Source organism: Balaenoptera ricei, chromosome 9 (assembly GCF_028023285.1).
Source record: "Balaenoptera ricei isolate mBalRic1 chromosome 9, mBalRic1.hap2, whole genome shotgun sequence".
NCBI lineage: Eukaryota > Metazoa > Chordata > Mammalia > Artiodactyla > Balaenopteridae > Balaenoptera > Balaenoptera ricei.
Genome location: NC_082647.1, coordinates 14801118 through 14813217, shown reverse-complemented (window position 1 = coordinate 14813217; position 12100 = coordinate 14801118). Strand labels below are relative to the sequence as shown.

General features: G+C 43.6%; 2 protein-coding genes and 1 non-coding gene across 3 annotated transcripts in view; all 3 read left to right on the top strand.

The window, feature by feature from the left end:
• The window catches only part of UBN2 (ubinuclein 2), an 88632-nt gene extending 88103 nt beyond the window's left edge, over positions 1-529 (top strand). The window contains exon 19 of the transcript XR_009504959.1: positions 411-529. The gene's annotated coding sequence lies outside the window, so the exon portion shown is untranslated. The remainder of the gene's footprint in view (positions 1-410) is intronic.
• Positions 530-6005: 5476 nt separating this feature from the next.
• On the top strand, positions 6006-6078 carry TRNAR-CCU (transfer RNA arginine (anticodon CCU)). Its single transcript has one exon. It is a non-coding gene; the product is annotated as a tRNA-Arg (tRNA).
• A 560-nt stretch (positions 6079-6638) lies between these two features.
• On the top strand, positions 6639-10147 carry FMC1 (formation of mitochondrial complex V assembly factor 1 homolog). The gene is made up of 2 exons (XM_059933247.1): positions 6639-6855; positions 9853-10147. The coding sequence occupies exons 1-2, from the start codon at positions 6718-6720 to the stop codon at positions 10054-10056; spliced, it is 342 nt and encodes a 113-aa protein (XP_059789230.1). The 5' UTR covers positions 6639-6717; the 3' UTR covers positions 10057-10147.
• Positions 10148-12100: the final 1953 nt, after the last annotated feature.

Here is a 12100-nt window from a genome sequence, read left to right as displayed (position 1 = left end):
CTAGAAAAAAGAGACTATTCTTAAAATGATCATGATAACTCTTTAACCTGTTTGTCACCTAAAAGAGTAAAACTGTAAATTTCAACGAGTAAAGCTGTAAATTTCATCCAACCATAAGCACAAATCATTAAAGCAAGTGTGTAGGGGCACTCATGAGAAAACAAAATTGCTTTCTGTCTATACAAGTCTAGCTTGTTCCAGGAAGAGGTTGCATTTGAAGAGCAGTAGGTAGGTGGGCCGTGTCCTACTGCCCTAACTGCCCATTTTTCAGCCTGTGGCAGCCTCAGCTGACAATGGGGAGAGGTCTTATGCAATGACGTTTGGAGTTTTAATGTTAAACAGACTGGACTGTTTTTAAAACGAAAGGAAAAAAAAAAAAAAAAAAAGCCAACTGTCCCGTTATTTCCTAGGAAAGCTGTGTGAGCCACCCACGATTTCATGCCGGAGAGGAAGAAGTCCACAAGCAGCAATGGAAGGAGGAATAAATTGCTCTCTGCTTGTATCTAGCAAGTCCAGCTTGCTGGTTAATAGTCACCTTTACTTCTGAGTATTATAATGTACTGCAGTCTGTATGCTACAGGATGTTATCAGTAAGGTTAATCTGCTTGAGAGTAAGACATTTAAATGGCAGAAACTACTATGTAATGGGAAGTAAACGACATAAAAATCCATAAACTACACTGATGGAATGATTATCTTGCTGAAAAGTATTTACAAGAGTTGTCAAACTTAAAAATTACCTATTTTTCTTTTACAAAAGAGGCAAGTGTTTCTCATTTGCCGTCCTTCTCTGTGATGACAAGAGGGTATGAAGAGTAAGCTGCTGTGTGCTCTAAGTCTGGTTTTCGGCAGCCAGCATTCATTCCCATATCCTTATGTATTACAGGGGCGAGATCTATGGAAACGTTCCCAAACTCCTTGCCTTCAAGGTTCTGGATGTGATTTCTTTCTGCTAGATGTATTCACGTGGTATTTTGTAGGTGGGAGGAAAAGGTGATATTTTTTCTTCTGGCAGCACCTAGCAAAACGGGCAGGCCATGGGAGACTGAAAGTTCTGCCGTAGCTCCCAAGTAATCTCCTGTCAGCCCCTATGTGAGTACTTGGGGGCCAGCTCTGGTCAGCAGTGGGGGGACCTGCATTTTTCTGACCTAGGTGATAGCAGCAACCTCCCAGCACTCTGAACTGCTGAACGTTAGTGGCAGCTTTCCTGAACTCCTGCAGCTCTTCTAATGGTGCCGTCAAGCGTCTACTGAATTGAATGTCCTGCACTCAGTTCCTTTCTGCTTGAAAAGCCTGCGGTGGTTTCTCTTTTTCTGACTGAGCCCTGATGGATACAGGTGCCTAGCTGATCTTCTGAAAGAAATGAACATACTTAATGGGTCCTTTTAAGTTAAAAGTGATATTTTAAAGCTAAGTGAGGCACTGACTGCCTTTTTAAAAGAAACTCATGCAATGAAGAAATTTGAAAATGGATGTTTAGAAATGTTTATCACTATGTGATTTTTTTTGCCCCAAATGATGTGTTAAACCAAGATTTTCAAAATAATAAAACATACTGTATTACACTGCATTTTCAATAAAATAAAGAATAATAATCTTTCTTTACTGAGAGAAATTAGTACTTTTTTACTGTTAATAAATAAAAATATTTTCAAAATATTGTTTTTCTTTTTTAAAATATACTTTTTATTTCTATTTTGTGCATGTTTTAAATGTATTTACTACGTTGAATCAATAGTACATGTATATAATTTAAAAATAAATACAAAGGAGGAGGCACAAGATTTTTACTAGAGTGGTTACACAATCAAAGAAGTTTAGAAATCACTGCCCTGGGACAGGCATCTCTAGAATCACAATTGATGGAAGCGAGTGCCTACAAACGTCTACTTTCAGATACACCCTCTTTCATTAGTCCTGGCTCTTTCCCACCAAAATTTCCCCCAGATTCCCAAGCTCATGGCCAGGTAGCTAGTCACTGCTATAGTTGCAGTGTTAAGACTGGACCTTCAGGGTCTGTTCCTACAGTTTCACTGGGCATAGAAAACTTGTCCCAGAACTCCTCCTGTACCCTCCCAGAGCTTGAAGGACAGAATAATGGTGGCCTCACAGTGGGTGGAGACTGGAGGTAGGGTCTCTCTACTTAAAAGTGTGGGCACTTCCCCATGCCAACACACACACACACAACCTGAAGATGCAGATTCTGCACGTCATTTGGGTCTCTGCTCATATGTCACCTTATCAGTAAGGACCTCTCAGAACACATTAGCAGGTCTCAATCCCCTGCCCCTGGCTTTCTTTTTCTTCATAGCACTCATCACCATTTGATAAATTTTATGTTTTGCTTGTTTATTTGATTATTGTCTGTCTGCCCCTTTCTAGAATGGAAGCTTCATGAGTAGAGGAAAGGTTTACCTATTCTACTTGTGCTTTCCCTAGCATCTGGAAGTGCCTGCCTCACAGCAGATGCTTAATAAAAATTCATCGAATGACAAAATATTTGCTTTCTCAGCCTCCCCTGAACAACATGGGAACATAACCCAGGCCATGCTAATTAGAAGTACTCAGCCCAGAACTCTGACTCTTAGGTAATGACTTAATCTATTCTGGCACAAGTGGAGGCAGAGGAGTCAGCTACTGCCAGTGTCCTGGAGCAACAGCTTTGATGCCATTGTCCAGCCTCTGCCCAGTGTCACTGTGTTAGCACGGCAACTGCAGCGACTGTGCCTGCTGGTGTTTTCACTGGACCAGATCTGGGACAGACTTTTAGGTGAGGTTTCTTGCCTGTGTAGCTCCTAAGCCTAGTGTCTAGCCTTACCAGGAAGTTCTGACAATCACCCAGTATCTTTTTAATAAAAATCCCTTTTCTGCTATAAAACTTTTTTTAAAGTTTAAAAAATAGGCTTTGGAGTTAGATTGCCTGAGGTCAAATACCAGCCTTACCACTGAGCAGTTAGTAAAGTTGGCTAAACCAAGAAACTGCCCTGAGCTTGTTCCCACATTTCTAAGTAGGTAAAATCTGAGTACTACCTCATGGGATTGTGGCGAGGGTCCAGTGGGACATTGCCTGTGAAGTGCCCCAGGACATAGTTTGCACGCTGGCAACCCTAGGTTATGTAAGGTGAACAGAAGTGTTTTGTTTGACAGACAGTATTGTTTTTAACTGATTGCTAACACTTAAAGGGGCATTGCATAAAAATTCTGGATTTACAACTTCTCTTGAAAAATCAGAAGCTCTGGCAACACTGGAACCACATTCCTACTTGCAACTAGATTGAGCTGAAAAGTCTAGCTCCTGTGCAGGAGGTAGGAACCCACCTGCCTGACTCACTCTTGTTTACCTGCCTGCTTTCTGCTGTAGGGCTTTGGGTATGTAGCCCTGCACTAGGAATATAAAGATTTTCCAAAGTTGCAAAATTATGAAGTTCAGCTAAATTGTCTCTAAGAACTTTTTTAGACTGATTTGGTTTTCTGTTGACACACAGTAATTCTAAAATTTCGTGGAATTTATTCCCAGACAGCCATTTTATTATCTTTAATGTTTCTTTGGGTTGACTGGGTTTAGCTGGGCAGCTCTCTGCTCCATATGACATTGGTTGAGACTGTAGTCATTTGGGGGTGCCACTGGATTGGGACACTCAAGATGGCTCACTGAACATGATCATTCGTGCTGTCAGCTGAGAGGTCAGCTTGGTGTACCTCAGGACTCTTCCTTGGGCCGTGGGGTTTTCACAGCATAGTAGCTAGATAAGAAGCAGATTGTGAAAGTTGCCAGTTTTAAGGCCTGGGGCTCCAGAGAAGTCCCAGAACCTTCTATTTATTAGTTAAATCTGGTCACAAAGCCAGCCTAAGCTGGCTTTCAAGTGCGGGAGGGGTGAGTAGGATGAGTAATAAGCTTCACCTCTTGATGTAAGAAGCATCATATGTATGAAAGGGGAAGATCTTGGGGGCCATCTTTGGTGACTAGTGGCTACACAGAGCTAACATTTTATAATTATCTATTTACTCTGCTTTAGTGTAAAAATGGAAGAAAAGAGTCTCTCTGCAGTTCAGTAAAAAGGAACTCAGAATTATGTCTTATTGCCCCTTACCATATCAACAGTTATTGAAAACCTACTTCCAATTAATTCTCCCACTTCCTCAGAGCTGGCTTAAATTTGCTACATCTTAGAAAGTTGCATAAACAAATTTCTTCTAAGGGGAAAATAGCTGACAGCATTCTTCTTAACCCCTTGCATATTTGCCTTTTAAAAATCAGACACTTATGAATTACAGGGTGATAAAATGAATATTTTATGGGTATGACAGGGAGAGATCAATTCATTCACATTAAGTCATACTGGTTTACCCTTGAGTTGATTCTGGAAGTGTCAGGATTCCAGCCCACGTGAAAAATTGATCAAAGTTGGCACAGCTAGAGCTGGTGAACCCTGAGAGGGACCTATGAAGAGAGACCCATGAGAATGGGAAGTCCGGAGTCTGAGCAGTTGCATCTTGGCTCGTGAGGAAGATGATGAAGCTGAGACACAGGTGATATAGCTCGTAAAAGGTAAGATTACATAGAAAATCTAGGGGAGCCCACAGGAGGTGAAGTGAATCATTTTAACTTTGCCATACTGACCATAAGGGCCTGGAGAAGTGTCTGACCTAGACTTCCCGAGGAAACTTGAAGCCCAAAAGGTAAATAGGAATATTAATGCAAATGGTTAAGATTCAGGCAAAGGGAATAACACAAGATGTGGAGAGGGGGGCTTGCCTGGTCCTGGAAGATCCCACATGCCGCGGAGCAACTAAGCCCGTGTGCCACTACTGAGCCTGCGCTCTAGAGCCCGTGAGCCACAACTACCGAGCCCGTGTGCCACAACTACTGAGCCTGCACTCTAGAGCTCATGAGCCACAACTACCGAGCCCGTGTGCCACAACTACTGAGCCTGCACTCTACAGCCCGTGAGCCACAACTACTGGGCCCGTATGCCATAACTACTGAGGATGCCCTCTAGAGCCCGCGAGCCACAACTACTGAAGCCCGCGCGCCTAGAGCCCGTGCTCCGCGACAAAGAGTAGCCCCTGCTCGCCGCACCTAGAGAAAGCCCGCATGCAGCAACAAAGACCCAATGCAGCCGAAAACAAATAAAATTAATTAAATAAATCTATTAAAAAAATGTGGAGACGAAGACAGAAGTTCAGCTACACTGAGCAGAGGGTGAGAGGAGATGAAGGTTAAGACACAGGCAAGGGTCAATTTAGGTAGGGTCCAGTGGTCTGAAATTTATCTTACGGGCAACGGGGAGCCACTGCGAGATTTTAAGCAAGGCGTTAGTCCGCTGAGACTCGGAAGTGACTTGTCCAATTTATTCAAATAGGAAACAAAACAGAAAATTAACTCCTAATTGTTTCTAATTAACTAATTCCTAATGAATTAACTAATTCTAATTCCCTGCTGTCCCATGTTTACCACTAACCCGCCAATTCAGAGGGCAAGGCAAACGTTTCTAACTGGCCACTTGCTCTGCGGAAATGGCCTCAGTGTTTCAACCGGAAACAAAATGACCGCCACGCACGCCCCCTAACGGCAGGATGCAGCCAAGCCAAGTCCGGAAAGCCGCAACACCGGAAGGGGCCGGCTGTTTCCGGTGAAAACCCAACGAAGCACAAGCTCAGCGGGCGAATCTGGGAGATTAGGCTAGCGTGCCCAGCGCGCTCGGCTCCGCGACGTCGTATGCGCGCTTTTGCGCAGGCGCGGAGCTACCGCGTAGGAAACGCGTACGCAAAACCGTGCGCGTGCCCGATCTCCGTCCGGCGCGTCGGTGCTGCTTCGAGGGTAAAACCTTTGGAGCTGTGAGGCGGATATTTGTTCTCTGAACTACAACTCCCAGCATGCCTCGCACCTCATTAATGGTACCAAGTGTGGTTTCCTAGGATAGGTTAAAAAGAAACTGAAATGACGATGACGTACCAAGGAGGAAAAAAATTGAATACGTTGTTTGAGGGCGTTGTTCACCGAAGCCCCAGTGGCCTAATGGATAAGGCATTGGCCTCCTAAGCCAGGGATTGTGGGTTCGAGTCCCATCTGGGGTGGTTGCACTTTTGCCTTTAAAATAAACTTTCCAATAAAACATTTTGCCTTTCCCCCTTCTTAAACAATTATAGCTAAAAATGCTAACTTAATTTTACTCTTTAACGATGGAAAGTGTATGCGTGGTTTTTCTAGGTGTGGGGCTACAGTTTGCAAGAATCAACATACTCCCATTTCCTTCTTCTGAGCCGTAACCCCATTAAGATTTCTGCTAAGTCAGTACGTTGAATTTTGACATCCCCTCTAGAAATAAAATCTCAAAGTTTTCTATTTCAAATTGACACCCACTTCCGACATGCCCTCATTTTCTCCAGAGTCAGCAGTCCGTCAGCGAATGGCGTCTGAAATGACGCAGTCAGGAAAGGAACTAGGACCTTCTTTTCCCTCGCTCGGCCTTTCTCCAGGCTCTTCAGTTACACTCGGCTTTCGTTTGCTTTTCTCTTAACACCTTAGGACGCCGCTCGGCGTTCGATTAATAACGCTCCGCAAAGAAGGGAAGCGAGGCATTCCACTGTCCTGCAGTCGATAGGGGGAGCCGGCAGCCTGGTTCCGACCGTACCATTAAGCGGCTGAGCAGGGGGTGGTGAGGGAGTAAGAGGGGCGTAGGGCGCCGTCCCGCACCAGGCTCGGACGACGGGAAAATGGCGGCCTTGGGGTCACCGCTGCGCACTTGGCGAGGCCTTCTCCGAGAGTTGCGCTACTTGAACGCGGCCACAGGCCGACCCTATCGCCACACCGCGGCCTATCGGTACCTCGTGAAGGCTTTCCGTGCACATCGGGTACGGAAGCCCGTGTCCGGGGGCTCCAGCGTCCCTTTCCCGGGAAGGGAGGGAGAGTCGGGTCTGGGCAGGGTGGAGCGCGCCTGGCCTTAGCCCTCATTTCTGAGGCTCTGGTTCCCTCCAAACAGATCCAGGCCGTAGTCTAAGGCCTGAGCCCGGGGACTAACCGAGGACCGGCGGGAAGGCAGAGTCGTCCTGGGGTGGAGCCGTCCCTGAGGCTTTCATTGGCTGTCTTTGGCCCGTGTGGAGGGGAAAGTCAGAGGGAAGTGAAATGGCGGAAATAGAGAGGGACAAGAAAAAAGATGTCCTTGGTGGAGAGTGTAGGGTCACAGGCCACAGCATCTACCCGACACTCTCCTTTCCGGAGGAGAGCTATTCTGAGAACCAGTTTTTGATGCAGAGAGGAATATTGGGCGCTTCTTGAAGAGCAGGACTACGCCGCTTCAGGGAATGGTGCCTTGCAGGGCTGAACTAGAAACCTCTAATGAGGTGGTACTGTGAGTTACAACATTAACGTGATATGTGACCAGGCAACAGTTTTTCCGCCGGTAGTAGATAAATATGTACATATGGGACGCCATCATCCTTGGAAAATCCCTTTGTGAAATCCGCACTCCTTCTACCCCTTAGGCAAGATCGGATGGAAGATAGTTTCTTTCTTCAAAAGGGGCAACTGAGGCTCGGGGACGGTTGACCTGTACAAGCACATGTATAGGAGCAACTAGGCTCTAGGTTACTTGGTTCCCAAATAAGAGTCTTCCATTTAATTACTGCCTTTAGAGTTACTGATCTGGCTTGGAAAGAAGTTGCAGCCTTTCTCAGAAATGATAAATTGGAGAGTCAGCTTGGGCTTTAGCAAAGGAAACAGCGTCCTTTGAGCAGTGTGGGAAAGGGGAGAACCATCATCCTAACTCTTGATTTTCTGAGCCATGGAAGTTAGAATGCAAAATGTTAGAACTAAACTTCCAACTAATTTTTAAAAGGTCGCAATATTAGGGACTGTTAGGAACTTGGCTAAAAACGACGAATAAGAGCCACATGGGTGCTGTCTTTTAAGAAGCTTACGATCCACCTGAGGAGCCATATAACCAAGGACTTAGAATAAACAAGTGCTGAGGGAGTAAATAGATAACAGGGGTCCTGGCATACAGAAGGGGTAGGCTTTCAGGAGGAAGTGCATTAACCAGGGACTTGAAGAATAAATTAGAGTTAGCAAGTAAATGGGGGTTGGGGAAGATGAGGTCCAAGTAAAGAAGGTGTACAACTGAAAGCCCAGAGGTGAGAGGAGCTGACAGTGGAGAGCTGTTACGGCTTAGCGTGTGGTGGAGGAAGTGGAGGAAGATGAGGTAGGTGGTAGGCAGGAGTTTAAACTTCATTGGAAATGTAATGGGAAGTCACTCTTAAGATTTTCAAGGTGACACGATTATAGTTGTACCTAATGGAGGCAACATGATTGCCCTTGAGAGGGCCTTGGTAACGGCTCTGAAGTTCCTTGGAAATACACCTGAAATTCATGCTAAAAATTCCAGAAACACCACTCTGTGGAATGCATATGAGGATATGGGAAAGGGTTCTATTTCCTGCTGGCTCAGAGCTAACTCAATAATCATCTATGCCCATTTTCTCTCTCCTCTCCCTAGGCTGAAGGGATTCAGTTAGCTGAATCTCCCCTTTCTCCATTGGGAAAATACAATTTTCTATTTCATTAGATCTCTCGGTCTCTTGTGGTTCATTTACTATGTTACATTGCTGATGCTTTTCTCCTGACTCCTCATGATTCAGGCTTAGCTGAATCAGGATCAGTTATGTTCTTCCCTATACTAACATAGAATTCCTGTTTCAAATTCTGTCAATTTAGACTTATATAATAGAAGTGAATGTTACCCGTTGTTGATGCTTGACATTAGTGTTGGTCACTCATAAATTTTTAATTATAAAAAGTTAGATTGATTAAAGCAGATGAATTTTATTTTTGAGCAGCTTATAGGTGCCATTTTCATATATGTGATCTGCAAATCTTAAAGCACACATTCTAGTTTTCAGATTCCAAACCTAGGTATTCAAGTAAAGAAAGGTCAAAGAGAGACATACGTAGGCAGTGGTGCCCAGAGATTAATCCACACTTGAACAGGGCTGCTTAAGTCATTTGAGGCTATGCACACATCTTTGTCTTACCTTTCCTGCCCCTTTCTCACAGCCTCAGAACATAAAACTAGTCAAGTAAAGTCTGTGTACTAATTTAATCTGGAAGTTAATTATGATGAAGAAAGAACAAGGTTTATAGTCACTTTGGAATGGATATGGAATTTCCAGCTTCTGAAGGTCATCAGAATACAGATTTTTTAGATGAATAAATTGTGAGAGCGAGTATAATTAAGTAGTATGAACATACGCATATTACTTTTATTTATAAAACCTTCATTTTGTTACTGGTGAGGACAAAGCTATTTTTCAGAAAAATAAGTTTTTAATTTTCATTGAAATGAAAGGCATATGCCATATTAACCAAAGTCCACAGTCACATAAAATAAAGCAGCCCTTCATTTGTTTGAAGGGGAGAAAGTTCTGTATTTTATTCCTTAGGTGACGTTAATGATCAGTGACCTGACTGTATTCCCCATCTCTGCCATTAACCAACCATAGAGCCTCTCTGGGCTTTAGTTCCCTCATTCGTTAAATGAGGGTGTTGAACCAAGAGATAAACTTTTTTCCGGTATTAAAATTTGAGGACAGGATGAAATGCTTCAGTGAAACTCCGTGTAAAATTCCTCTTTGAGTAACAGGTGCCAGCTTTCCTAATCATCAGCAGTTACAGTGTGCCCCTATGTATGTACAGAGTGCCTTTATATATGTTATTAAGTATGCACAAACACATGTTTGTAGGTCCTCTGCAATTTACTTTCATTCTAGAGGGTGCTTGTTTAACAGATCTTTCTCTGTGGCCCTGTGTCTGCAGCTGGGCTGTTAATAGAGTATCTGGCCTTGCTGCTCCTCCAGGCCGCCAGTGAGAAGCTGTGCAGAGCCCGGCAGGGGCTTCATTTCCAAGCTGCCGCCTATCTCTGCCTTCTGCGCAGCATCCGAGAACATGTGGCCCTTCACCAGGAATTTCATGGCAAGGGTGAGCGCTCAGCGGAGGAGTCGGCTGGCTTAGTGGGACTCAAGTTGCCCCGGCAGCCTGGAGGGAAGGGCTGGGAGCCGTGAAAATGGAGAGCTTCCTTGGATGCTGCCTTCATACAGGAATTTAACCGTTTCTATCAATATGTATTTATCATTAAATTTTTTTTAAAGTTTAGGGGTTTTCTCTGAAATTTTGTTGACTGAGGTTTGCTTAGGGAGGTTTCATCTTTACTCTCAGTGAATTTTCTGAAGTTTTTACACTAGGCTGATTGAGGTTCTTGATTTACTTTTAAAACTCTTTATTTTTTTCTTTAATTTAAAAAGTAATACAGCCTATTAAGGAATTCAAATGGCATAGACATATAAAATAAAGCCCTCTTACCTTTTCCCTTGCCCCTCTCTCCGCTCGCCCAACCCCATTACCAGGTGGTAACGATTACTAACAGTTTGGTGTGCATCTTTCTAGATGTTTCCTATACATAAACAAACAATTATACATATATACCTTTTATCTAAAAGTACACAAATACGATGTTAAGGTCCTGGTAGGAAACAGATGGCACACTCATACAGGGTTACTGAGGAGAGTTAATGAAGGGATATTTATAAAGATGTGGCTTGAATTAAGGTCAACAAGACAGTGGGGAGCTGTCATCTCCCTAGGCCTGACGGAGTTGACCCTTAGGTATAAGAACATGGCCACCACTCATCTACCGGCTGCAGGAAGACCAGGGAGAGGGCAATGGAATGAGCACACTGACCGCTCCGCCTCTGCCTTCTACCCTCCATGTCAAATTGCTCTTCCTCCTGAATTCTGTCTCAGGGTGAAGGGCTGCGTAATGCACTTGGCTGACCAAGTCAAGAACTTGGGCTTCATTCTGTGTTTCTCTTTCTCCTCACTCTCCACATCCAGTCAGTAAGTTCTGCTTCTGCAAGAACTGTTAGCATCACCGTCTCTGTCCTAGTTCAGGCGCTGGAAATCTTTTGGCTGAACTATTAAACTAGACTCTTAAATGGTCCCCTTGCCTCTAAAGTCCTGAATTCCACAAGTAAAGATTCTCTGTGAACTACCAATAGTTCTTTATGTGTGCCCCCTTTGTGGTATATGTCAGTTTCTTCTGGTATTACAATTGTAGACATGTAATCTCTTTTTCCCTGGACTCTCAGCTCCTTTAGAGTAAGGATGATGTCTCATTCATTTCTGTAGCCTATAAAGCGTCTTCCACAGTGACTTGCATAGACAATTATTCAGTGTTTTGAATGCAAGGCTCAGTTCTGCTCACTAGAACAATCTGAACAGAATACTCCAAGCACTTCAAAACATTATCTCTTTCTTCTAAGAGATTAACGTTAAAATAATAGTATTAAGAGGTCAAAACAAGCATTTGTTCAATTGAACAGATCAAAAAAAATGTTTAACATACTATTTCCCCCTGTGTTATTTCATGGACATGGGTACATTATTATCTGAAGATGTTTTACTTTGCTAAGATGAAGAAAGCAAAAGGATTAGGATAGCTTGATGTTTTGATTCCTTTAGTTAAAATATTGTGTATATAACAAATAACTTTTTTTTTCTGGCCGAGCCGAGCAGCTTGCGGGATCTTAGTTCCCCGAATGGGGACTGAACCCCGGGCCACAGCAGTGAAAGCGCCGAGTCCTAGCCACTGGACCGCCAGGGAATTCCCATAACATTTTTAAAGAAAGAGATTTGAGGCAGAATTGCCTAAAGGGGTAGGAAATACTTATGGGCTTGAAGTCATATAGACCTAGGCTTTAATCCCATCTTTATAATTTACCAGCTGTGTGATCTTGGGTGGGTTAGTTGCCCTGAGGTTGTTCCCTCTTTTGTAGAATGAGAATGCCAACAAGGTGGTTGTAATAAGTGAGAATAATGTTTACATAAAACATTTGCACAGTACATAAGTGCCTGACAAAAAAGAAAAACTTGTTTTCATCTTAAACCACCGCACCCTTATTCTTTCATCATGAACCCTTCCTCTAAGCCCTATTGCCACCAGTCTTCTGAAATACAGCCAACTTATTTCCCATGGTTTAAATGATTTGCTCAGGCCATTTCTGTCCTTATATAATCAACCTGGACCTCCTATCAATGGTCTTACCATCC